This window comes from Cyprinodon variegatus, unplaced genomic scaffold (assembly GCF_000732505.1).
Source record: "Cyprinodon variegatus isolate N-32 unplaced genomic scaffold, C_variegatus-1.0 Scaffold464, whole genome shotgun sequence".
Taxonomy (NCBI): domain Eukaryota; kingdom Metazoa; phylum Chordata; class Actinopteri; order Cyprinodontiformes; family Cyprinodontidae; genus Cyprinodon; species Cyprinodon variegatus.
This window is the reverse complement of record NW_015150917.1, coordinates 46,261-74,101: the sequence shown is the minus strand read 5'-3', so window position 1 is coordinate 74,101 and position 27,841 is coordinate 46,261. Positions and strand designations below refer to the sequence as shown.

The following is a 27,841-nucleotide window of genomic DNA, read 5'->3' as shown; positions in this document are numbered from 1 at the left end:
ATTTCAGACATAGTCCAAACTCCCAGTCTATACACCAAGAGATGTTCCCTATAGATTTCTGTAATTACCATCAGAATAAGCATGTTGGGAGGTTTAAATCAAGAAACAATAGAGTGACTTACGCAGGCACTGAGGCAGGTCTCCGCTCCATGTGCCATTTCCTGTGCAGGTAAGCACAGCGGGGAAAGATAATTCATAGCCAGGCAGGCAGCCGTAGCTCACACTGGAGCCCCACTCCAGGACTGAGCCCTCCAGCAGCCCGTTGGGGATGGACGGTGGTGTGGGACAAGTCACCACTGTGGAGAGAGTTTGCACACAGATACAGAGTTAAATAAGAATGAATAATAGAAGTGGAGAAAGCAATAATGTAATAGCAGCCTATAGCATACGTGTATAACAATAACTGCCATTGAAAAAATAGCTTTTGCATATGTAAATATACTGAGTGAACCAATAATCTAATGCCAGACCAAGACTGAAATAATGTTTTAGAGCAAATATTACAATAATCATTTGGTAATAAGAGTTGGAAATACTCCTTAGATTTCACAGTAGTTAATTTTCTTTATATATGTATGAAGGTAGAAACTGACATATCTAAGCAATGAAGGGCATATTATTTCATTAAAAAAAATAATAAATTCTTGAATTGTCTCCTCAAATCATTATTAAAAGAAGCTTGCTGTACATCTATGCTTGAATGAATAAATATTATTACATCCACTAAACTTATTCTCTTTATGCAAATTACAGAATACAGGCCCATATTTCTGTTAACCATGATTAATTTCCACTTACATGTAAAAAAAAAAAAAACATAATATTCTAGATTATAATATTACCTGAGACCTAAAAACATAAATATTAATACAGAAAGGTGGGCTAAATAAAAAGTACCTTTAATATTCTGCTTATTTTTAATATGACTAATGAGCCTCATTTGAATCATATTCAAACTCATTTAACATAATAGAAGATCAAAAATTACAAAACAATTTTAACATTATTGTAAGATCATATAACCGGCTGTCAACTGATGTATATTCAGATATTAGTTACTCAGCTGATTTTTAAATCAAAATGGATTAGAACGGATTAAGAAAAACCAAAACAATAAAAATGAACTAGTGGATGTATTTTACAATCTAGATTCTTTATATTTCACATTTTATGGAGAATAACAACATAAATTCTTGTAAGTATAAATTAGACTCAGGAAACTTTACAATTTTAGATTACATATATGCTTGTAGAAAGAAATAGTCAGTAACTGAAAATATATGATTTAAAGCTTATGGTGAATCATGTATGGTGGTCTATAAGAAGTGCTAATGACTCTCTGCTTTTAAACATAATAAACAATCAAAACATTTTAATAAAACAAGAAAAATACTTTCCAAACTGTAGTTTTCATACAATTCTACAAAAGTAGAGAGACATGACTTTTTCTGCTTTCAATTAAAAAAAGTATCAAGACTTAACTGAAGGATAACCACTTAAACAGGCTTAAACCAATTAAAATCAGCTGAAACTTAAACGCAAGATCTTAATTCAAGATCTGGTTTAAACCTGGATGTTGTACAGTAGCTTTATGTGATAATGAACAAATATTTCTGGTGATGATGAAAAGTTTTAGGTGTTAAAATGTAGATATTTGACTCCAAATGGTTAAAACGCCCTTTGCCTAAATTCTAATCAAACTCAGTACAACAAAGCATTGAAATATATCATGGACATCAAAATGCAAATACAAGAACATACTTTGGTAAAATTGGACTAAAATCAAATGTCTATCTTTTTTAACTAAGGCTTAAGGTATGTTGAGTTCTTAAGGTAAGATCTGGGTTTTATGAGGATATTAATAACAGGTCAGATTGAAAGTTAGTACAGATAACATCAGACTCCACCTAGGATTACAGACCAAGGCTACAGCCCCTTTCCATAGAGAGGAATCTATTAGAGTGCCCGCAGGCTTTACCAATGCTATACTATGTATGTTTAATGTAATCTGGTTTTTAATTATGTATAACAATTTGAATTGTCTATGATTGCTTAGCAACGAGATGACAAACTGGAACCTAAACAAGTTATCAAAAATTAACCCAAATTTAAATTAAAATGATAGGCACATAAGTGTTTTGGAGCTCTACAGTAGTTATACATGACGATGTTTTGTGTGTAATGAAGTGGGATTTTAGGTTGTACACCACAACAATGTGGAGCTCAATTTAGAATGGTAAGGAAATTACACAGGTTTTTGATTTGTTTTTACAAATAAAAAAAAAGAAAAACATGTGTACTCTAGGATGTAATGAGCTGTAAAATATGTTTAGCTGCAAGGTACTCGTGTGCATCTTGTAATAGTATCTTATCTGTCTTTTTGGGAGATGTTGTTTTGCAGAATACCTCAAACCTAGATTGTGTAAAGAAAGTAAATCAAAAGGGATCATGCAAGTCTTTCCACAGTTTTATAATTGGAGTTAGATCTGGATTTTTGAAAATCAAAATTTTTGTTTGTTTGGTAGCTCAAGCTGTTTAGTTCTGTTTAGTGTTGCCTTCCAGATGGTGAAGCTGGTATGTTTTAATCCAGTATAGTCCTGCATTTTGCTCCACCCACCATCGGAGCATTTCTGGTCAGCTTTCTTTGTCCCTTTTATAAAAATGTATGAGAGTGGGGTTGCGTTATTATGATGCTGTAGGGCAGCATTTCCCAACCCTGATACTCAGGGTCAACCTTCCTGCATGTTTTAAATGTGTCTCTGCTCCAGTACACTTAACAGAAAAGATTTCATTACCTCCTCAGCAGCAATCAAGTGCTGCTGAAGCCTACCAATCACCAATTCATTCAGGTCAGGTGTGTGGCAGCAGCCAGAAGCCTAAAATATGCAGGACAATGAGCCTTGTGGACCATGGTGGGAAAAATAAATTCTGTTTAGCATTAAATTAGCATTCTGCATATAGGTGAATAAGTTCCTAATAATTTTATCTGACAAGAGCACCTTCTTCCACATGTTTTTGGTGTCCTCCACATTACATGTAGTGAAACTGAATATCAGCCTTGTTATAGTTGCCCTTCATAAATGGCTTAAAGGTTGTCGTGAATCAAACCTTGCATCTAGAGTCCATCTGTGTTGCTGATTATTTTGAAATTTACCAGTTCTACTTTACTCTTCCCATGTCTGACTTCCTTTATGGCTTATCTGGTTTTTTAAAATTGCCATGCTTACCTCAATTTTCTGACAAAAATAGACTATGTAGGGTAGCAGTGCCAGGCCGTCAACTGGAATTACCATATGGACTTGAAAGGCTTCTATTTGCAATGAAATGGAGGACGCATTGACGAATAAGTCTGGGTGAATGAGGGGTGGGGCCTTCATAGAAAACATGTATTTATTGAAAGAACAAATAACACAAAATGCTCTCCATTTATTAATTATGTAATGGAAGCCAATTGGTTGCATTAGATTGAATTCATTGTTCCTACAGTAGGGGTTTGCAAAATACAACGAAATTCACAGTCAAAACTGAAAAATTGTGACAAAGTTCAAGGATATAAGAAACATTAAGGCAAGAGAAAACATTTTATACAGCATGATTTTTGCTTACTTGTTTGTTTTCCCGAACAATGTTTAACAATGAATATGGAACAGACCACAGTGGGATATTCATTCATTCGCTCCAAAGGGAAAGCATCTTTTGTTTTTGGTTGGCTGCAGTTTCAGAGCAATTTCCATATGGACACTTACACAGCGTGTATGATTCACAGGTATGCTATATTTAGAAAGACATATAGGCTGTGATGTGATAACTGTGATGACATTTTTAAGTGCTAGAAAATACCACTAAACTGTGAAAGGTGGTCACTATATTTTAGACTGTATGCTTAATCATGCAGTATATTTATAAGTGGCAAACAGTGGGCAAGTAAGATAAGGAAAAAAAAATCTCTGAGCCGTCATATGAGTAGGTGAATTACACTGATTATAGATGTGGGTTTAGTAATCTCATAAGCACAGCTTTAGAAATTACTTGAAAACATGAAGGAAAAAAATAAAAAAATTCAGGCATGGTGGCAGGCTAACCTGAATGAGAATCAGTAAGTGGCCCCATTTTCCTCAGCAGTTCTAAGCTGCATTAGAGCATTAGTCCGTCTTAGCTGAACATGCCAAACCTGGGATTCAGACTGAAACTTATGCCGGCTCAGATTTGTCATCTGTGTGCATGCACATTCAGGCATTATGAGCAAAATTATACAACCAGGAAAAAACCTCTTTGTCTCCTCAAATTTCTATTTGTCTTTTTTCTGTCTTTCCTTCTTTTAGCCCCTCTCCCCTGCAATTTGCTCAAAATCCCTTTGGCTCATCATCCTAATCTGTAACGAGATGACAGATGGCCAGCTTTCCATCAGTTTTAAGAAGCTCAAACCGCCCCATCTTTAAATTAAAGCCTATCATGCAAAATAAAAAGGAAAAACACTCTTATTAGAATAGCCAGCTTTCTAACGAAAAAAAGAGGTATATTTTCTCATTCTTCTCCAAATGCGGTTGTTAAGAAAGAGGGTAGAATAAAGTTTTGTAATCACACTAGTTTATAATTGCTTGTTTCAAATTTGAGGGAGAATAAAAGCAAATGAGGCTCGTAGAATCTGCGTCTGCTTTTATTTCTCATCCATATTGACAAAAAGTTTCACTAACGTAGAACATCCTCTAGAAATCCAACTTTTTTTATACGCCTTTCTTTTATTTACCTCATGAGATAAATAATTGCTGTTAGAGAACCAAGAGTAAGAAAAGAAGCAGAAGCGACCCAATGGGTCAAATACTGATGTTCGCAGGTCCACATAAGCAGACAGCATTAAAAAAACATGGGCATGTGTGAAAACTCATGTGAATATGCATGCATAATAGAGCCAATGACTACAAAAAGTCTTTTGTTGCGTTGTGCATGACAGGCAAGCTTATAATCCAGAGTAAACTCTTCAAATTAAGCCCAGGTAGAGCAGCTAGAGAACAGAGCTCTAGCAGGAGTTTTTAGCTGCAGGTTAGGAGATGTAGAGACTTCCATAGACATGTGCGTGCACATGTAGGGAAAAGAAGCTATAATAAAAGCTCAGTACTCTCGCCTTGGTTAAACAGATGTGGGTAACAGTTGGGCGCCTATCAACTCATCAGACGTCCTCAGCATATAAAGGAACAGGTTTTGTGAATAATGAAAATCACAAGTGAAATAATTCAACTCGTTGTCAGTTTGGATGATGTAAACTCCAAAGCAAGGTCACACAGGCAGCTTCAAAACAATAAGAAACCTAGGGGCTGAAGAAAAGAGAGAAAAATGGCTATATACTGTAGGTTCTTAGCTGTTTATCATACACAGACAGCTGGAAAACAACTAGCAGGCCAGAGGTAGAGAGAAAAAAAGAAGACCTCCTTTTGATTTTCAACAGCTCTCTGCGATTCTTTGCGTACATATCTCCAACAAGTTGTTAGGTTTGCATGCGTACATGATAGTCTCTCAAACTCTGCCTCCTTTTCTCACATTTAATTTGTCCCTTGCCATTTCTCAAGAGGCAAACATAATAACAGTTTGCCTCTCTGTATAGTCACTGACACAGCAGCCTGCAAACAGTTCCTTAGCAACAATAAGCCACCATTTGCCTTGTAGGCTCTTTTATTTCCCTGTGTACATCTGAACCGTTTTCTGCACAAGTTAATCTTTCCAGCAACACCTACTTTATGGTGTCAGCAGCAGAAATGCTAATCTATGCCTCCACTCCAGGATCATAAATCATAGACTGATGTAGCGCTGATGGGCGTACAACTACTAAGCTTACTTCCTGGGATTTCTATAACTAATAGAAGGTATAGAAACTTTCAAAAGGGGAGACAATTACTAATCCATTGATTAAAATTGAGAGAGATCCATGTTCTTTGAACACATGCCCAGTTAATCCATAAAAAGTCCTTTCAGTTGTGGGTTTTGACATATTTGGAAATGAGTTTTAAATTATAGGGTCTTGACTTGGTTCATATTGTAGATACTTTAAATTTAACTTACTTCCAATGAATCTGTAAAAGCATGACATTGGATCCTTCACCTTCTGAATTCACAGTGTAGTTTTAAGTTGGTAGGATTTGTCAAATTGTTATGTTTTAACACTGACATCATCAGTCTCAAACTTGAGTCCTTGAGGACTAATGCCCTTCAACTTTTAAACTAATCTGAGTTTTTTTTTTTTTTTTTTATTTCTTCTAAATACAAGAAACCAATCAAAGAATGTAAGATACCAGAAATAATCATTTAGATGTCGGCTACTCATTCATTTTGGAAGGGTTTTAGGATAATTTTCCATTTGTGAAATTAATTATTAAATGAAAACCTTGAAGATAGTTCTTAATAAAATTCAATCAAATATGTTTAGTTTTCTAAGAAGCTGACTTCTTCTTCTTCGATTTTTGTTCAAAATAAAAAAAAAAATCTGTTGTGTTTTTTCTTATACTTCACGTTTGATTTAAATAATTTTACAATATGTTGAAGATTTGACTACTCTCTATCATGTCCTACTTAGTAAAACCTAAAATGGTTAGCAATGTGGTGTTCAGTCATAAAGATAACTTATTTTCCTTTCTGCGCTGGAGCAGTCAAATTAAGTAAGCACTGCCATTGCCTGAACGGAAGTCCTGTGTCACGTTTATTGCTAATCTTATTAAATCATCCAATTTGCTGCTATGTTGGTGTGATAAGGTTGTAGTATCAGAGCCAATCAACAAGAATGAGCAGAATAAAACAATCTTACCTTTGCACGCTGGCATTGTTCCACTCCAGGTGCCGTTGTTGGTGCAGGTCCTAGAGATGGCATTCTCACCCCCTATCATCACAAATCCTGGCTGGCACATGAATGTGACATTCTGACCCACCGTGATGTCATCACCAAACCTTAGTCCATTAGCTGGGATGCCAGGGTCACTGCAGGTGATCACTGCCATTGAAAGACAAAAATGAAGTCCAAATTTGAAGCAGTCTAAGTATGGTGTAGTGAATAACATTAATGAGTAGAAAAATGTTTCTTGATTGTTTCAACAATTTCCTAGGGTTATAAAACAAATGGAAAAAAGCATTTATACTCCAAATTTTGGCATTTAATATACAAAGGCATCAATATATTTAAGTGACATAGATCAACACCCCATAAGACATACTTATGAAGTGTAAGGTAGGGATAAAGCTGTTGAGACATTTAAAGCAGAGATAGCTTATAAAACATTACCCAATTTTTAGACATCTCAAAGAGAACTGTTCAACCAGAAGGAACTTCAAACCTTTCAAGACTTGGCTGCCAATCTAACTAAAGACTGGGCAAGAAAAGGATAAATGAGATAGGCTGCCAAAAGGTCCATTATGTCTCTAAATGACTTATAAAGATCCACAGCTCAGGTTGGATAATCTGTTGATGGGATGAATATAAATCCTGCTCTCCACAAATCTGATATTTAATGCAGCCGTGTTCAAAGAAGCCCCATTCAAAAGCCTGCTTTAAGTAGTGCTGTTTGCAGTCTACTATAAATCATTAAACAAAAACCTTGAACATGTAAAATAAATGCAGTAGTTAGATGAAAACAGAGATTATCTTAATGATGTGTGACAGGAAAACAAAAACAAAACAATGCCTATCATCTTGCATGCACCATATGCATGGCCAAACAGATTGCTGGCAGTATTATGATATGGGCATAACTTTCAGGAGATATGGGAAGAATGGATGGAGAAAAATACAGAGCAATGGGAAACCTCTTAGATGTTGCAAAGAATTGATACTGGGCCAAAGGTTTAACTTCCGAGATGAAAATGATCCCAAATATTGAAAGTGTTGAGTCAAAGGTGCTAAATACAAAGTTATATCAGAATGTTTTAATCCCCTGCTGATTTAAAGTTTTTAAACTATGTTCATGTAACTAAGAAGTTTGTCTGAATGACGGGCATCTCCAAAAGAAAATAAAGTTATTTAGAACTCTCAATGACATACAGGAAGCAGATCTTCCTAGACTGGCTTCCTGGATATACTTTTTGAAGACATTAGAAATACTTATCTGTGTGACAAAGCTGTTTTATGTAGCTATAAATAATAGAAATGATTTTTGGTAAATCAAATAATATAATATTAATATTGCACCTATGCTTATTCTTTAGCAGGAGTATATAATGTTGGAGTAAAGAATGGCTGAACAACAGAATTCTGTGCAGCAAAGTTTATCAATGAATAGGTGGTAATTATGCTGAGATGATTAGTAAGTACTAATTGCTCCCCTGCTGTTTGTCACTTCTGCGGTTAAAAGTGATTTAGAGCAGCTGTGAGCCCCTTTAACAGATTCATCGCTGCTTCAACATACTGTATGCAGTGCTGCACTGGGTGTCGCCTTTTATGTGCTTTTGACAGGTCATTATTTAGCTGCTGGAAAAGACTGAGTAGCAATTTGGTGACCTACGGGAGATGTTGCCCTGCAACTATTCTGTGTTTTTCACGACAAAAGGAAGTATTTTTCGTTTTATTAGAGCAGTGTATTTAAGTAGAGTATCCAGAAGTCTGGGTAATAAACTGATGTTGTGTTAATTGGGTGTTTTTGTGACTGTATTTTCTGTCTCAGGCACGGCATTTAAACTATAAGACATCCTAATAGCTCTGACGAACCAAACCATTACCGACTCAAGTAAAGGAAACAACAGGTACACACAAGAAGCAAACATGGGAAATCATACCATAAAAACAAGGTATTAAAAAGGCAGTGCTATTGGCACTAAAAAGGAAAACCTAAAATGATGGTCTTTAATATCATAGCAGGGCTAAAAATTATGTCAGCATGTAGAAATGTAGCTGGACTACCAAATCAGATGCTGTAACACTAGTTGTGTTTCAATTAACCATGAACTTTGGGAAACTGTAATTAAGGGAATCAATTCGCTAAATGGAAAGACTACAATAAAAAAAGTTCTTCCATAAACCGCTTTTACACTTTTATGTGGTGGCTTTTACGATGGAGTATTAGGGCCAGGCTAGAGATTTTTTTATTTTTTTCTCAATTTGAGAATAAAGTTGTAATATTATGAGAATAAAGTCATGAAAACTGAAACTTTAGCGTTTCTATTCACAACTGTTTTTTTTTTTTTTTAAATGGGTATTTAATATAGCACGCTTGATTTTTCTAACATTTTTTATCATAACTATTTCTATATTAAATAAGTGAATCTTAAATTACTGCACAACAAGCACAACACCGAGTCAACATCTATGCGCTCACCTGAGTCTCTCTCTTCCAGTTATATCTAAAGTCCAAATAATAGTAAATGTTAAAGATAATATCAATAAACTCATAATATTAATTACTTCACATCCTTTTTGTTTTAAGATGCAAATGAGTTTAATAGGGAATCGTCAGGTAACAAACAGGGGTGGTACATTGCTTCATGTTTATTAGTTGAATGCGAGTGACCTTGATGCTACAGCGTTTTAAATTTTAGATGAAGCAAATAAAAAAGCTTTAACCTGATACCTGAATAAATCCAACAGATTTTCTAAGTTAGAACTGGAGCACCATTAAGCTGGATGTAATATTTGATGCATTACAAGACACCAGATTTCAGATGTAAATAAATGGAACACAGTGTTCCTACATATTACAAGCTCACTGTCTGCTGCAGTTAATAATGGCAGTTCTTGAACACATCTTTTTAGCCGCTAGTCCTTTTTAGAGCCCGATCATCACATATGTTTCTGAATTATGCTCCAAATAATTGATAACAAAATGACTTTAAGTGCACCTAATGACAATATTCTACCAAAGTACTTAAAAAACATTTAGTTTTAACTGACATGTTTGACTTGAGTGAGAGGCATCTGTGTGTTTTTAAATAGAAAGTTACAACACAGCACTTTTAAACCATATTTCAAATCTCCTATGGTTAATTTATTTGTCTAATTGAAACAGAGAGCCAAGCAGAAATAAAAATAGTAGCATTAATTATTTCTTTTCACATGTTTGCTCCTGGCTCATTCTCTTGGCACAGCTTTCTCCAAACAAACAGATGGCTATGTGTTGGGCAACTGCGTTGTCAGGTCTTCACCCAGTGCAATCGTTGATTAAATTACAGTTGTCAGTCGTTGACTTCACTTTTTTTTGGTTATTGAATAAATCACATAGTTTCTGAGGTGTGAATCATTTCTGACATTCTGTGTTTTTGAGGGATATGGCTGTCATTGCCTAGTTTACAATGTTTATTTTTAACAGCTGACAACACATTTGGGAAAAATACTTTCTAAATACAGACAAAAAATAAAAAAGATACTACGAAAAAGATGGATGTAAAAAAGTCAGTTCATGTATGATTCAATGTGAAATCTAATTTCTACATGCCTGTATTTTTCTATACTAACAAGTAAAAATTAAATGCTTGTTAGTTCTAGAGATCTATTTGTTGGATGCCTTTTTGTTTTTCCAGATCAATCCAACACTGCCTACTCCACAAAAGGCTCCTAAACCCAGCGTCCCGCATAATGTGTCAAAAGAATAAATGGCTTTGAAATTGGCAATTATTTGATGCTTGAAACACAGTCGTTTATAATATGCCTTCCTTGTGCACAGAAACTAACCTGTCAGCCATATCTGATTTTCCTCAGATGGTAGAGGCAGTGTGGGTAGTAAACTACTTTTTACGTCCATTACAGAAGTCATACATGAGCATATTTCGACACCCACACATGACAGCATCAGTTCATGCTAAAAGTTATAGCGACTTGCCTGTTCGACACAGTAAATGTGCTGCGTTATTGAGTCTGTCTTCAGTATCAAAGAAAGGGAATGTTCCATAATTTCCAGCTGAAGCTGGGAAAACTTAGAAAGGAACATTAAAGCATTAACTGAAATTTGTGAGTTAAGCAATTTGAGTGTATGGCAAAAAATTTTTATCTGCAAATGTTAGTTAAATCTATGTCAGCAATTAGATTTTTACTGAGTTGAGAAATTTTAAATCTATCAATAGATACCATGAGACCAACAGCAAAAGAAAGGGTCTATAAGTCAAACCAAGTTACCCCATTAATACCCTCTCTGTGCTCTTCAGTGTCAATCAAATCGGCCCTGGATCTGCACTACAGATTTTGTAGAAAAATGCTTGCCAATGAAACTGTGGCTTCTTTATGTATAGTAGGATTGGTCAGATTACAAGCTGCATGTTTCTTGGTGCTGGAGAAGCAATATCAGCAAGCAACAGGGAAGTGTAAGAACAAAAAGAAATCAGTGTATTTATCTGTTTCACCATTTGCTGCCAATAAGTCAAAAGAATAGGGAGCCTAAAAAAGCATTAGGGTACACTTTTGTTGTCCTATCTCTAATGGATTCTTGCTGGGCGCACAGGGCCTGGAGTTGGGTCTCAATCTTTTTACTTGTGTTGGGTTAAGAGGCCTTCTAGCATGAGACTCAAATTGGTTTTTATCTATTTTATCACTAAATTAAATTGTTGATTATTTCCTAAGTATGGAGTGCCAAACTAATAATATTATTTCCAATCTGATTTATGATAGTAGGAAACCTCTGTTAAATGACTCCTGCATCTGCAAGGAAAGACAGTTATTGGTTGTAATTGCAATTTCAGGTGTATATTTTCCTTCAAAAGGACTTTTTGAATTAGATGCACCCTATAACTCTCTAATTTTTGCAGTAAAAAATACTGAAAAAACAGTGCTTCTAATTAATAGGAATGAACTCTGTATTTTGCGTGAGTAGAGTGTTGACGATGTACCCAGGGCTGAATGAGTAGCAATCACTAGCACTTATAACTTAAAACATGCAAGCTCTACTATTCTATTAAACCAGCTTGTTATTTAATTCAAGGTATATGCTGTACTTACAGGTTGGATATGTTTGGGGTTAACTGAAATTAAAATTTATAAAATGAGCTTTCTATTGGAGAATACGTATTTTTATGCATGCATTAGGGTCTTTGCTTTATTCTCATCCTAGTAGCTTCTTCTGGTCTGTTCCTGTTTGGCTGTGACACCATAACAGAAAGAAATATCAGCTGTTGCCATCTACACCTTTGTTTATAGATGTTTGAGCTCAGCCTGTCTTCCAGTGTAGTCCTGTTTCTCTGACTGTGACTAACTGTATGTGCTCTCTCCTGTCTCCTTGAACCCCAGTCGGCCTCGGCAGATGGCCGCTTACACTAAGACTGGTTCTGCTGGAGGTTTCTTCCTGTTAAAAGAGAGTTTTTCCTCTCCACTGTCGCTACAAGCATGCTTAGTGTGAGGGATTGCCTTCGAGTCAATGACTCGATGCAATCAACTGGTTTTCCTTCTTAGATAGAAAACTTTGAACCAAAGATCTGTATGATCTGGTTGAATTGAAAAGTGCTTTGAAATGCTGTGAATTGGCGCTATATAAATAAACTGAATTTAATTAGATTCAGGTTAAAATGGCATTAACTGCATTAAATTGTTTAATTCCATAAAAAGTTTTTTTTTAAAGTAATTTAAAGCTAAAAGAAAAAAGAAACTTATTTTTCCCCTTGAAAATCTTGTATGACTTTGATCTTCTAACTTACAGATCGATTCTCAATGAACCATGAAAATGACTGCCTGTGTAATGAGGGCACAGTAAGCCAATCCCAGCATCTTAAGTGTTGATGCCCCTGAACACAACAGTAAACTTTAATGTGAGGTGATAGTTAAACGTAGGAATTAGTTTGTTGATGAGTGAGATTTCAAATGGGGAAAAGATGCAGGAAAGCTTCCCTGGATTCCTGCATGTTTGATCATTATTATTCAATACAATTTTTCAATCTTACTCTCCTTTGCCTTCTACCCTGTGCATATCTCTCCAGAGACCCATTACTACAAAATTGAAAATTATGCCCATACCATTTATCTTTCTTGCAATAATAGGCTAAAGGAAGACAGGAAAAAGAATATGGTGAATTTCAGAGAGAGGGACAACGTAATTTTCTCTGAGAGTGATCTTGGTATAAATTAAATATAGACAAGCAAAGGTTTTAATTACCCAAAGAGTCATGTCTGATATCAACAAACTAAAAATTACCAGCCTTGATACTTTAATAACAGTGTGAGTATTTTTTTTTTAACCCTTTTTGGCCAATCCAAACTAAAGACTGAACAACAAAAAGGACCAAATTGGAACAAAAAAAAAAAAAATCATCTATAAAATGCTGCTTTTCGTTTGTTCAAATTGGCTTATTTGGCTCTACACTGAAACAGTTTGAAGCTATTTTGGAGGATTTTCATGAATGTTTTTAAAGACCCGCCCTCTTTACTAAAAAAAACAAAAAATGGTGGAGTGAGAGCATGCAAAAAGTCCATTTCTCCTCATGCACACTCTGTTTAAAAGTTGCTGTTCTCACAGTTCATACAAGCTTACTGTGTCTGAACATCCGCCCCAAACCCCTAAATCCCTCAGCTCACCACATATATATGCATGAAAGCGCAGAAAAAGATGCGGGCACCGTTCTACAGTAACGGTGCGGGCATGTAGGACGGCCTTACGTAAACATATCAACCGAATGAATGACAATTAGGAGGAACAATTATTAAATGATTCATCCAAAAATAAAGATTGTCCTCTAAACCTATAATGTTTATGCTTTATCAGGAGGTGGCATATTCTACTTATCAAATGCATCAGGATCTAACAAGAAAAGATCCTGAACATGGCTTAACAGTGCTGGTCAAAACAGTGTTCTCCAAACAAATAAAGATTTATCTTGCTTTAGACTTTCAATGCTTTCCAGTGTCTAATTAACTTCTTATTAGACTGACTCTGTTTTCATTAAAGTTCAAATGGGAACCAAAAAAAGTTGATATCTGAGGGGGAAAATAACATTTCTTAAAGAAAACAGGCTACAATTGCTTTGGTGAATCTTTAGCCTAGCACTGCTCTAGCTATGCCCAGGGTCTTTTGATGTTAGTGCCACCTGTTGGCAGAGCAGAGATTTTGATTTTGATTGTAATCTCACAGAAAATAATATATACAGGACTGTCTCAGAAAATTAGAATATTGTGATAAAGTTCTTTATTTTCTGTAATGCAATCAAACATCATGAAATGTCATACATTCTGGATTCATTACAAATCAACTGAAATATCGCAAGCCTTTTATTGTTTTAATATAGCTGATTATGGTGTACAGCTGAAGAAAACCCAAATATCCTATCTCAAAATATTAGAATATTGTGAAAAAGTATACTAGTAGGCTATTTAACTAATCACTTGAATCGTCTAATTAACTTGAAACACCTGTAAGGGTTTCCTGAGCCTTGAAAAACACTCAGCTTGGTTCAGTAAACTAAATCACAAGTATGGGGAAGACTGCTGATCTGACTGCTGTCCAGAAGACCATCATTGACACCCTCCATCAGGAGGGTAAGACACAAAAAGAAATTTCTCAAAGAGCAGGCTGTTCACAGAGAGCAGTTTCAAAGCACATTCACAAAAAGTGTGTTGGAAGGGGGAAATGTGGCAGGAAACACTGCACAACCAAGAGAGGTGACCGCAGCCTTAACAGCATTGTGAAGAAGAGCCGCTTCCAGAATTTGGGGGAGCTTCAAAGACAGTGGACTGAAGCTGGAGTCCAGGTATCAAAAGCCACTGTTCACAGACGTGTCCGGGAAATGGGCTACAATAGCCGTATTCCCATGGTCAAGCCACTTCTGAACTCAAGACAACGGAAAAAGCGTCTGACTTGGGCTATGGAAAAGAAACACTGGACAGTTGCAGAGTGGTCCAAAGTCCTCTTTTCAGACGAAAGCAAGTTNTCAGCAATGCCACAGGCTGATTGCCTCCATGCCACGCCGCATCGATGCAGTGATCTGTGCAAAAGGATTCCCAACCAAGTACTGCGTGCATTAATGGACATTTTCAAATGTTTGATTTTGTTTTGCTGTTATAATTTTCTTTTTTTACTTGGTCTGAGGAAATATTCTAATATTTTGAGATAGGATATTTGGGTTTTCTTCAGCTGTACGCCATAATCAGCTATATTAAAACAATAAAAGGCTTGCGATATTTCAGTTGATTTGTAATGAATCCAGAATGTATGACATTTCATGATTTTTAATTGCATTACAGAAAATAAAGAACTTTATCACAATATTCTAATTTTCTGAGACAGTCTTGTATATAAAAAAAATCTTACAAATGTGACTATAGCCTGGATAAATTCTCAATTGATCCATGTAAATCTCAAGTAATCCTGCAGCAAACATTCCCAGTTTATTCCACTGGTTCACCCTATAACAAATAACATTATCTTACAAGTTACTGTGCTTTTTACCAGTGATTTCAGAGTTGTATTCGATTCTGCATTCCACAATATAATAACTGAACATCAAGTTGACTCTTTGAAAAACTACAGACAACAAGAGACAGTTCAAGCCTTCAAACATGCTTCTGTGCAGTACTCACTTGTACAGTTAGGAGCCGTGCCAGACCAAGTACCATTTGCCAAGCACTGACGCGTAGGTGATCCTGTTAGGAAAAAGCCTTCCATACAGGAATACACAATGGAGTGGGAGAAAGTCGTGCCATCCACACGGGAAATGAGGCCGTGAGCTGGGGTACCTGGATTTGCACACTGTACAGCTGCAATACAACAGAGGAAACAGAGGATGTGAAGGTCAGAAGTGTAAAATAGTAATGGATTTTCTATATCAATGATTCACAATCTGGGAGCTGGAAGCCCCTCAGGTGGCTGCAAAAATACTTCAAGGTGACTGAACTGTCAAAGACTTATTTCTTTCCTCTTTTGCAGTGAGCATGCAAAGATTCATTAATGGAATAAATGCTGATTTGATATCGACCTGATAAGTACTGATAAGGTTTCTTTTTTTGTCTAATTACCAGTCCAAGTCTGTTAGCAGCAGTTAGCAATCCCTTGCTGGAGTTAAAGTGCATACATCTTCATATTTTACAGCTAGATAACCCCCAACCATTTTTTTCTTCGTAATGCTTTTTAAACTGCACAAGCAATCAAAATTTACATTTTTTTTTTGAGTGCCTACTAAATTTAAGAAGTCACTACCATAGATTGTGATGTGGAATTGCCCCATATGTAAATCTCCCACAGTAATCACACATTCTATTGTTTCCACGAATAAAAGAGGCTTTTGAAAAGAAATATACTATACTGATGTGTGGGCATTTACTTGTGACAGAGAGAAAGGATGGAGTGTGCATCATATAAAAAAAGATTATATATGCAGAGAATGTGGATAAGCTCCATGAATGTAAACAGCAGAGGATAGATTTTTACTGCACACAACAACAACAGCAAGTCAAAGTCGCTGTGAGAAAAACAAAACCTCAACAAAAACGTAGTTCCCCCCTAAAGTATTAAATCTTTGAAGTCTTCTGTATAGGTTAAAGAAGAAATTAGGATAATAAAAAAAATAGCAGACAATAAAATAGTAAATAAATTTAGGCCACTTTTACAGCAGTTTGGTCAAACAGGCAACAGTGAAGTAATTTCAGCATAAAGTTCTTGAGGTAAATATCACCAAATTTGTTTTCCAGACCCTTTTCACTTTATATAGGTCGTCCTTCAGCACAAAAATCTACCAAAGTTTTCATTTATGTGAATTTTTTACAAACATCAAGGAATCTAACTTCCTTCTAATCTATGTCATGTGCAATTTAACTTTATATTGACTCTCTTTAAAGTACAATAACTGACACATTTAAAGCAATAAAGATTTAAAGGAGTGAGTAGAAGTATAAACTGATTACAATAATTTAACTTTAATGATCGCAGATTGGAGAAATTCACTCTCTGCATTTATTCCATCCACTTGCGGAGCATTGGGCTGCCATTGTGTGGCGCCTGGGGAGCAATCACTTATTAAGGGTTTTAGTCAGGAACCAAGAGAGGAGGCTGTCGCGATTGAACTGGGTACTTGCAACCTTCTCAGAGCAGAAGTGCACTGCTCACACATATTACATTGCAGACACACATATTCACATGTTGATGGTGGCAAACTGTAGCAACTGCTGTCCTGGAGCACAATAACAGAGTTTGATCGATTTGAGGCTTGAAGTGGGAACCTACTAGTTACGGGATGAAGCTTTACTTCCAGAGCCACTATCCCCCTTTATACATTAATGACAACAGTAATGAAACAATCATTTCCTTTTCCACATCCAAGTCAGGCCTTTTTTTGTATTGTAATTAGTAGAGTTCCCCTTGTACTGTAATAAAAAATTTTTATCTCTGGACACTTGTCTAATTCCATACCTATAATGTTTCAGCGTTTTACTCCACAATGTCTAACTTTATGCAGTCTAAATTTACATTGATGTTTGAGTAATTGTGACAGAAAATGTTCCCGCGATATTTTTTTTTTACAGTTTTATGACTGTAGTCTAGCTATTTAAAAAAAAAAAAAAAAAAACAGAGGACAGTAATGTAGAGAAAAGCAGAATTTGCAAAATTACTATTTTTTTTTCACTAATTGTTGTTGTTTTCTACCTTAGGGCTTAAGTGGGAAAGAACTGGTCAGAACCAAAGCAGAAGGTACTCTACTTTATTTCAGTCAAGTACATTTTTCACAGTATTGTATTTTTCTTATTTTCCAAATTGGTCATTGTGGTCAATTGTGATTAACTGCAGGGTGATATAAGAGGTTAAAACATTGTCATCACTAACTTTGTCTTGGGTGAGCATTGTCTTATTTATTGATTCAGAGATCCAATGTTTTTTTTACGGCACTAGTGGCTCGTTTTTTTTTTCCAGTAGGCAGACAGGTGAGAGGGTTTGAGAGAGGGGGAGAGACATGAGGCCAAGGACTACAGGTCATATTCGAACCCGGGTCGGCCGTGTAGAGTACTAAGGATTCCATACTGTACACGGGTGGTGGCCGTTAACCTCTACGTCAGCGAAGCAAATTCTTTGCTTTCTTCTCTATTATTTTTTTCTACAGTAGGTCACAATGTTATCATTTTTCTTCCTCTGTTAATGGGAATTATTGCAATTTATGCACATCTTAACAAAACCGAAATTAAAAAACATTAAATTTAAGTAAAACACATTTTTTCCATACTTCATATTATCCAATGTGCTGATTTTTCTTTTTGAAAAAAGATAAGCTACTAGAAAGCCACCGATCTGTACATTATTGCTTTATTAAAAGAGATAAAGAAGTAGATATAGTGCTTAGATGAGTCCCACTATATAAGGTACAGTTGTCAAGTTATTAGTTGCTTTCTGTGGAAATGACATTTACTGATTCTTATATACAAAAATATCTCTAATAGTGGCAAAACCACAAAACCCAGGTGCACAATCTTTAAGAAGATAAAAAAGTTACTTACAGAACAAAGGTAGTTGAGTTTAAAAAAAAAATCAATAACTGCACTTTTTAAGAATCTGCCTTCTAAAATGTTTCCCCAAAGGGTAGAAAAACTGTTTCATGTACTCTTTTCCTCCTGCAAATCATGTCTAATTACAAAACTAATCTGCTCTCTCAATAACCTAATTGCCTGGAAAATCATGAAATACAAATTCTTTCTAGGAGACAGACATGCTGTTACTGCTGTGCTGATTTCTCAATTACCTTTAATGCATCTGCACAAACTTATCACTGTGTAAACACATTGCTGAGGGACTGTTCCTAGCAGCTTCGACGTTTATATCACTGTGCTGTAAATGCATTAAAAGGCATAAAATCATGCATTCAAACACCTCACATATAATTCTGATTATACATATAATCAAGCATGAATTCTTTTCTTAATATTTGAAATAGCATGAAGCAGTCATTGATGACCATGTGAGCTGTTATTAAGCTGGATATTCACAGTGACCGTTTTCCATGCACTGTAAAAGGCTGTGAATAATGGATGGATGGGCTTTAACTCATGACAGGGCTTTAGATCACAGACAGAGAGCAATGAAACTCATTCAGGCTCCAGTGAATTCCTGCTTCTTCCCCCCACAAGTTAGAAAGATGGTTAAAACAATCTAAAAATCAGGATTTCAGCTGGGAGATGGAAGGATAAAAAGCCTGGGGTGGAGAGATATGGAATAAAAAAGGAAGGGGGGGGGGATCTAAGTGAGCAAAAAGATCAAGATACAGAGGGAGGAGAGATGAAAGATTGGACAAAGTATGAGTGTGCATGACAGGTCGATTGATACAAAAATAAGTATTGAAACAGAATAAAGACATAAAGGAAGTAAGATGCATTAAAGGTGCATTGTAAAGGAATTGAGAGAGAACACAAACAATGGCCAGTTTTATTAGCAATGACTCTATACTTGTGGACAGTATGTAAAGTAGAAGGGATGCAGTCAAACATCTGATTCAATATCCGGCTGACCCTTGGGGGTAATTTATGCAAAATATGAAGCTGGCCCTCTGAGAGGTGATATCTTGAAAACCCACAATGATTAATTTATCACAATCCAAAAATAAAAAGTGGCTTTAGGTGTCTAGAATTAATGAATTTTCTCTCAGCAGTCTGGAAGACACTCAGACTCCAGCAGAGAGATATTTTTCCATCTGGGGAAGTACTGGTTTTGTGATTTCTTTGCTAATCAGTTGCGTTGAAATGCAGCCAACAATATGCAGACACTGTTTGTGTGTTTATACTGAATCTGGATACAGTATAAATTTTTTAGAAGCCACAGCGAAAAGAATGTTGGTACAAACCCTGAAAACATATCAGTGTTTCCTGTTTCTGAGCAATAGATTGCCTCATTTACAAAGCAACAATTTAATTTATCTCGACTATCTAAATATTTGAATTTCATTTTAAAAAATTGGAATACATTTATAATGACAATAATGCATTTTAGCATTAAGATTTCTGATTCCAAGTCCACATACATACCTCACCATCAAATCACCATCACATCCATAAAAAACAAAAAGACAGTCAAAATTTAACGTTCCTTTTAAATAGACACCAGATCATTTCAGCTTAATGAGTAAATTTCTTTTTTCATTTGTTTTATTTTTTGTGCTTGTAAAAAGGCAAATAAAGTTAAGTGCCCTTCCTTTTTTTGGCTTTTTTTTCTAAAAAAAATTAAGAAATGTTTTTGAGATTATTTACAGTGAGCAGCTTGATTTCGATCCCTTTTATTTAAATCTAGTGGAACCAGTTACTTTTTTGGGAAATAGAGTTAATCTCTCTGATTTATCCAGTGTTTTATCCAGTATTCCTACTGAGATAAATGGTAAAGGCTTTAGAGGTCTGATTGAACCTTAATATAAAAAAAAAAAAAAAAAAAACAGCATTATGAACTCACAGTGAACAAACAACACAGCATAATACACCATCCTCAGAAGTAAAACATGGTAGAGGTACCATTTTGCTGTGGGAACTCTTGCTCGTAGTAGGGTAAGGTAAAGTCAGAGTGAATGGGATAATGTGCATAGAAATTTGGTACAATTTACATAGATAGCTCTACTAGAGGCTAAAAGACTCCTAATGAAGGTGGAAGTTCACCTTTGAGAAAGACAATGAGTGTAATCATGCAGACAGAGCAATAATGGAGCTTTGATGTGAACATCTGATCAAAACATACTCCTGTGTAAGAATGCACAAATAAGAATCTGACACCAGTCCCAACAATTTTATGTTCTCTGCTAAAACCTATCTTTGCAAAAAGAACGGGCAAATTAAAAAAATAGTCTGCAGGTAGAGTTATGTCCTAAAACGTTTGCAGCTGTGACCAGAGCAAAAGTTAGCCTACCCACACTTTTAAGATTTGCGTACAAAAACAAGTACAAAAACATGCTTCAAAATGTATAAATATGTCTGCCTGTTTGTGTTGGAGTGTACAAATAGAGCAACACAATTTAAGAAGGTTAAAAACATGAAAGTTTGTTGTTCTTAACTTGACAAAAATTGTCAAGAAGAATAAATTATTCTGCAAAACAGGGTTATTTTTTCAAAAAGCAGTCATGACTTTTAATGCAGCCTAAAGCAACTATGCAGCTCAGTGTTCATACGTAGGAGTGTTTATCTGCGAAAAATGCTGTTTGTTACTTCCTACATGACTCCTCTTTGCTCTTACACAATTTATATAAAACATCCCACAGAAATTTTAAACTGTGCCCTTACGCTTGCAGAAAGGCTGTTTGCCAGACCAGGTCCCATTGGGGAAGCAGATCCTCTCTGCTGAGCCGTACAGCGTGTGTCCCACTGCACAGGTGAAGCGCACCTTGCTGCGCACTTTGAAGTTCCCCGCCTCCCTGCTGGCATGGGCAGGTGTGCCAGGGTCCCCACAGCTGCCAGAAGAATCACCTGCAATGAGAGATAACCAGACATGGAGAAATGAAATCCAGAGACAGAAGAGTCCACCTACTACTACTGTGTGTGTGTGCGTACAGATGGATTCTTTTTAAATTGGTATGACAGCAGTTTACAACACAGGCTCTCTTATTTGTGTCAAGTGCACAAGAAATACATGGAGAAATTTGGTGCTCTAGAATCTTTAGGAAGCAGCAATAAAACACAAAATGCACCGGTGGGCAGGTGTTGAGCTTTTATTTCCGAAGTTCTAAGGTTAAAAGGACTTCTATAAGTGCGGAACATTTACCATTTGTCACCATGCCAACAGACCTGGCAGACCAACACCTCTTTCAGCTTTGACACCAGAGGCTTTTCAGCCCATAATAAAAATAATAAGAAAAAAAAAATCAGCAGAGCCAGCATTAAAAGGCAACCATCTGTGGTTATAAGAAATTATGAACACAGCTTGACCTCTGAAGCTACCAGTAAATGCATTTTCAATATCCTGAATTATCCCCACGCTCTTTTTTCTGAGAAGGAACTTAGAGCACTTTCAGAGTCATCACCTTGCACCATTCGCCACATTTGACTAAGTATTCAGTCAGATACAGAAGATGACGTGCCTTTCATAAATTCTCTTCATGTTCTTTTTGCCTATCTCTATTGTGCGAGAGAAATAGGACGTGTGCACACTCTAAGCCATAGGAAATGAGAGAGAAAATAAAGATGACAGGTATGGAATGAGGGCAGTGCTGAAGATTTCATGTTGTGATGAACAGTTGAGTGATTTGTGCGCCAGGATAGGTTGGGGGTTCTATTCAATGGGGTCACCCTCAGGGGAGATAACAAAAGCACATACAGGAGTGCATAAAATCAGCCAAGAAGGAAACTGACGCTACACCAGTTCTGACAAAAATAAAACAAAAAAAACAAAAGATCATCCTTGATGACAACTCCACGCAGCTAAATAAACAGATGTGAAAATGTACAGATTTTCAACTTTACATTTTAAACACTCTTTGTGTAGGATTTGTTCCTTAATGGGTTTATGACTGTGTTTCTTGGGCTGCAAACAAATCCTGTCCCTCCTGCCCCATGGGATTTTCGCTGCTGCTCTCTGTGTACAAAGCACCAAATAGCTGTGGTAATGCTGGACTTGTTGACAAAGTCTTAAAGCACAAACACAAACCTCATAACATCTACACACATCTCTCAGCTCATATGTCTACAGACTACATTTGTCAGGTCAATGACTCACAGCAGAGGCAGATAAGTTGGTACATGGCCATGATTGGTGCTGAGTGTTCATGAATGGCTGCATATGTTGGTGTGGCTTAGAGAGATTGAAATGTTTGTACATTTGCCAGCATGTACTTGCATATATTTGTAGAGATGAGAACATGACGAGCGCTGATTTGCATTTGTCTTGGTGTGTACAACTGTGCCAGTAAAAACTAGCGTGTCTTACTGCAGCCGCCAATGCCTCATTATTCTCTTTGGACTAAGAGAGGTAGCCTCACTCAGCATGCAGTGGGACAGCTATAATTATGTTAATTGGTAGTCAGGTTTTGGTTTGACTATCAAGTAATGTCCATTCACCAGATCCCTTTGTGAGGAAATAATAAGGCCTTAAACTCAGCCATGCAACAGATGAGAACGGCCCTGGCAAGCAGTCTGATACGCCATCTCACTAATTAACAAGGGAGGACAGATGAGCGAATGGACAGATGCATGAATGGTTGCAAGGATTAGAGCTGCTGTTGATGCCAGGTTGGACTTCTGAGAAATCCAGAGTTCAGCTCTTTGGTTGTAACTAATGTGCTATGCTACTATCAAAATGTGTTAAACTACACAAAGTGCTAAAGGACTCATGCCATTTTACTGTAACTGTTATGGCTTTTGCCACCTTACAGCCCCGTCGCAAAATGAACAGTGCTTAAACATGAAAGCGTTTTGCTGTAAAACATTAAATTGTTATCTCTTCCTGTATGTCTAGAACCACTGTGCTGTCGGATTGCGTTTTTTTTGTGCAACTTCAAACAGGTGTTCTTCCAGAATTGTCCTGTATTTAGCTACATCTAGCATCACATTCATTTGGTTCCCTGGCTATGTAAAAGAGAAAAAAAAAACCTCCACAGCACGATGGTAATATGTTTTGATTGCTACAGAGCATTTTTCATGTTGGCCATAAAAGTAAGCTTTGATGTCATCTGTCTAAGGTACCTTTTCAAACTGTGTCTCCAACATGTCCAACTGCAATCAGCGCTTCTTTTTTCAGTGCCTTCAGCAAAGGCTTTTTTGGTGATAGTCCTCTATAGAGGCCAGATTTCTTAGGTGCACTATCTTTGCTCTAACCTGAGCTTTGCAGCTCCTCCAGGATATCAATCATGTTCCTCCTGACTGCTTCTCTGATCAATGCTCTACTTAGTCAGCTGATTGGTTTTGGTGGATGGCCATGTCCTGGTAGTTGTGTCATCATTGCTCCATTTCTAGCTGACAAAATAAAAATTACTCTGTGAGACATTAGGACTTTCAGCTTTATACATTGTCTTAACTTTATCTCTGTTTTTTATATTTTCCTTGTTTTTCAAGATTATGTTTTTTTCATTAATGATCTCTTAAAAACTTTTTGTCCTTCACAGATAAGCTAGTTCATGTTAAGTCGTTCAGCCAAGAACGGTATAAAGCTTAATCTATACTTGATGCAAGTATGTTCTGCATGAAAAATGAGAATCTTGGACTGAACATCTGCAATTTTATTCTCCGCTTGTAGCTAATTCTCTTGCTGACTCTAGGTGTGTGTTTATGGCACAAACAAGCAAACAAAGCAAGCTTATAAAACCACACTACATGAGGAAGTAGAAAACGTTGTTTTTTTACATTTTCAAAGCCTCTTTACATCATCCAAGAGTAACAGTAATTTATTTCGAAAAGTTTTTTACGGTTTCATTTTGGGATATTTATTGGTCAAATCACAAGATGTCACTCAATGTTTATATTTGCGAACCCTCGCCAGTAAGAGCTGGCGAGGGTTCGCAAATATAAACAGATGCTCAGCCTCTACCACCATGTTTCCCTTAGCAGTTACCAATTTTTCAAGGTGCAGTGAAATTTTTTGGATGGATGAAATGCAGAGGGGTGTAGTAGCCTAAATGACATAATTTGGCTGCTTAGACCTTGCGTTCGCATCAAGCATGAATCCAGTGCCACTGCCCTGAATGTTTTACATGTCTATGTTCCAGCACATATGATTCAAATGATTGCACGACCTCTTCTGCTATCATCATGTGCTGCAGGCATCTATTAATCTCTCATCCTCACCAATCAGGTGAGTGGATCAATGAGAGACAAAATACATGCATGGCTGAGGAACTTGAGGTGCAAGACTAGGAAGACCGGATCAGTGGCCAGGGTAAGTCTCTGGTCTGTGATTAAATATGTTGCTGTTTAAGTTTGTTTATACATTTTTAAAATTTTAAATTATTTATTTTATAGACACTTAAGTGGAATAGCCACAAATTTTTCTGTTGCTTCTAATTTAACTGTTGGAGAAACTAACCTAAAGACCAAGAATAGGCAATTCCAATCCCAGAGGGCCTGTATCCTGCAATTGTTAGATTTGCTCTTGCTCCACCACACCTCAAGTGTGCAGTCAATTTCCCCAGAGTCCTCTTACTCATCTAATTAATTGATTCAGGTGTGTTGGATCAAGGACACATCTAAAAGTTGCAAAATATGGGCCCTCAGCAACTGGAATTGCTTCTACAGCCTGTTCAAAAGTATCAAATATAAGCATCACACATCTATGGCTATTGATTTAGAATAGGTTTATATACATGTTTAAGCTATTAATGTAAAATAAAATCTGTAAAAAATATTACTAAGGCAGCCGGTGACTACATGTGCTGTATAAGGTGCCCTTTTTTTCCCCTTCAATACCTACCCCCAGAAATGTCTGTGCATGTCACTGACCATCACTGCATTTAGATTTTAATTGCAAAAGATTGTCAAAGTTTGGTATAAGAACCAAATGTTTCGACACAATGAGTACATTTTTTTGTTTTTTACACATTTTTGCCTTTTTTCCAGATTCTTTACAGATTATTGCGAAATAAAAGCAAAGGTCATAAAAAAAGAGAGAACATGGAAGAAACATTTATATTACTGTAATTGGCACATAGATTTACATGCTGTTCATTGCCAGTCTTACAGAATGATGAAAACTACATGCATAAATACATACTTGTTCATGTGTGTGTTGATATGTTTAGCACCAGGAGTTTTCAGCTCATAAGCAACAGATGAGCTCCAGCTGTGTGGTAGCAGCAGTTTCTGCTACCACTATAACAGACGTTTACTGCCAAGTGGGAATCCGTTAAGTCTTTTAGTGGGAGGTAGGTGATTTACAGTGGATTCTTCTCTTTATCATATACTGCAGATTTTCTAGATAATTACGAGTGCTGATGCAGTATCATCTCTGAGGATGATACATTTACATTCAACATTGATTAAACTGTTCGGTTTGATATAGAGTTAGTATGCAGTGGTGAAACAAATTATGCAAATGATCTGAAGTCACATGATTATTAATGAAAAAGTTCCTCATTTCCTTCACTCTATAAACAGCTAATGCTTATTAGTGGTAGCATTACTTTAGAATGGATTTATTACATGAAATGTGTTTTAAAGTAAAGAGTAGATACCGTTTTGAAGATTATTAATTAATCCATCAAACCGTTCCATTTTCTTTTATCCATAATGTAAAACCCTATTTACTGTGTTTACTGGCTGCAGTAGGACCCATGTTGGCACACAACTCAGTATGGCAGAAAATTACTCATCATTATTGTAGGATAGACTCATCTGTCAAAATAAAGGGATGTTGATCTAATCATGTTAATAATGGAAACCCTTTTTAACTCAAGCAGTAGGTGGTTAAAATAAAAGTGAAAAAAAAATGCATGCAGTACTTCTTCCCTCGATAATACCCTTTACATACAAACGACAAGACAAAACAATAAAACCACAATGATAATAGAATTTAGGTCTTTAAAGAAGAACACAATCCTGAAAAATTTAAGAACATTGCCCAACATCAGGTACACAGGGATTATTTAATCTGTTTTATAACTATTTAGTATTACATTATTTTCTTAAGACACATGTTTTTATAACAATATACATTTTTATCACAATTATCATGTGCAAATGTATAACTGTTACCAATATTTTTATGTCTTTTTCTAAAGATATATGTTAAAAATATCCATATATTATTAATATTACAGATTAAAGCTAATGTACAGTTATTGGCTTTATGTCTTAAAATTTATATTTTATGTCTTTCTTTTCAGTATATTAAACTCAAGTTTTCAAGGGCCACTGGCTTTCAGCATTTGGATACATCCCAAGTTCAAACAACTGTCTTAACGTCCTTATGCACTTAACTTTAAGAGTCTTACTAATGATCTTACTATCTGATAAAGATGTGTGGATGCAGATGCTTTTATAGAAGTGGCAGGATATACCTGGCAGCTGTGCTGTGGCCTAGTGAGTGTCAAAATATAACATTTGAAGTTCAGAGTGTATATAAGGGTCTCATTGGAAAGGTTTGCACTAAGTTGTCCTAGTTGATCTAAGTTGACATAGTACAAATCACTGACAGACCAGTTCAGCCATAAAGCCTTGATGTGTAATCACTTTGTCAGATTTTCCAAGATGTTCCCTGGATGCAGTCGAGTTAGTTAAATAGTTAAATAAAATAAAGCTGGCCAAAGAAAGACTAGCTTCCAACCAGTTAAAATGTTATTAGACATTAACAAGCACACTGATGCAATAATAGTGGAAGGAGATCATATTTTGTTTGTTCTTTCTCTACGTTGTATGGAGAGAATTGAACATTCTGGATTTGCATAGTAAAAGAGATGCAAAATGCTTTGCTCTGCAGACCAACTAAAATAGTAAAAATCATTTACACATGATAGACCTTCAGTCAGAGAGCAGGTTGGTTACCCTCTGGAGCCCTAAGCTGTCCTGTAGACTAAAAGGCCTGAACTCTGTGAGGTGAGCCATATCTCTTCTCTGTCCCTTAGAAACATAATTGGTCTGGCCTGAGGGACGGCCAAGTCACTGGTATAAACTAGAAACTTGTCGTTTTGAAAATCTAACGCTTTGATAGGATGTGACCGGTGTGTAACAATATTAAATTAGGAAGGTAAATATCAAAGTAATCTATGCAAATGTTAGAAACTTGAGTTGTCATGCAAAACATAACTTTATAATTTTTACCATTAACTATCTGACATGGAAAGATGGCTTCATTCGGTTAGAGAAAACAAGTGATGTGTGTAAAGATTTTACATGTGATGTGCTTTCTACTACAGTGGGAATAGGGTACTCAGCAAATTGTGCCGCTGTTAATCTTTGGTAGGATGGAGCTATATGCGCCAGACTTTGCTCCCCAGTGATATTAACGAGCCTTTGAAGCCCATGATTTTGTCACTGGGTGTCATTCTTCAGCAAGAAATGTGTGGACAGCTTTGACTGCAAGATAAA

At 36.2% G+C, this 27,841-nt stretch overlaps 1 protein-coding gene across 1 annotated transcript in view; it reads right to left on the bottom strand.

Moving 5' to 3' along the window:
- The window catches only part of LOC107094109 (CUB and sushi domain-containing protein 3-like), a gene marked incomplete at its 5' end in the record, with an annotated part of 111,641 nt that overhangs the window by 38,985 nt on the left and 44,815 nt on the right, over nt 1-27,841 (bottom strand). The window contains 4 exons of the mRNA XM_015389529.1: nt 123-296; nt 6,794-6,976; nt 15,461-15,637; nt 21,116-21,298. Coding sequence (XP_015245015.1) covers nt 123-296; nt 6,794-6,976; nt 15,461-15,637; nt 21,116-21,298 — 717 coding nt within the window. The remainder of the gene's footprint in view (nt 1-122; nt 297-6,793; nt 6,977-15,460; nt 15,638-21,115; nt 21,299-27,841) is intronic.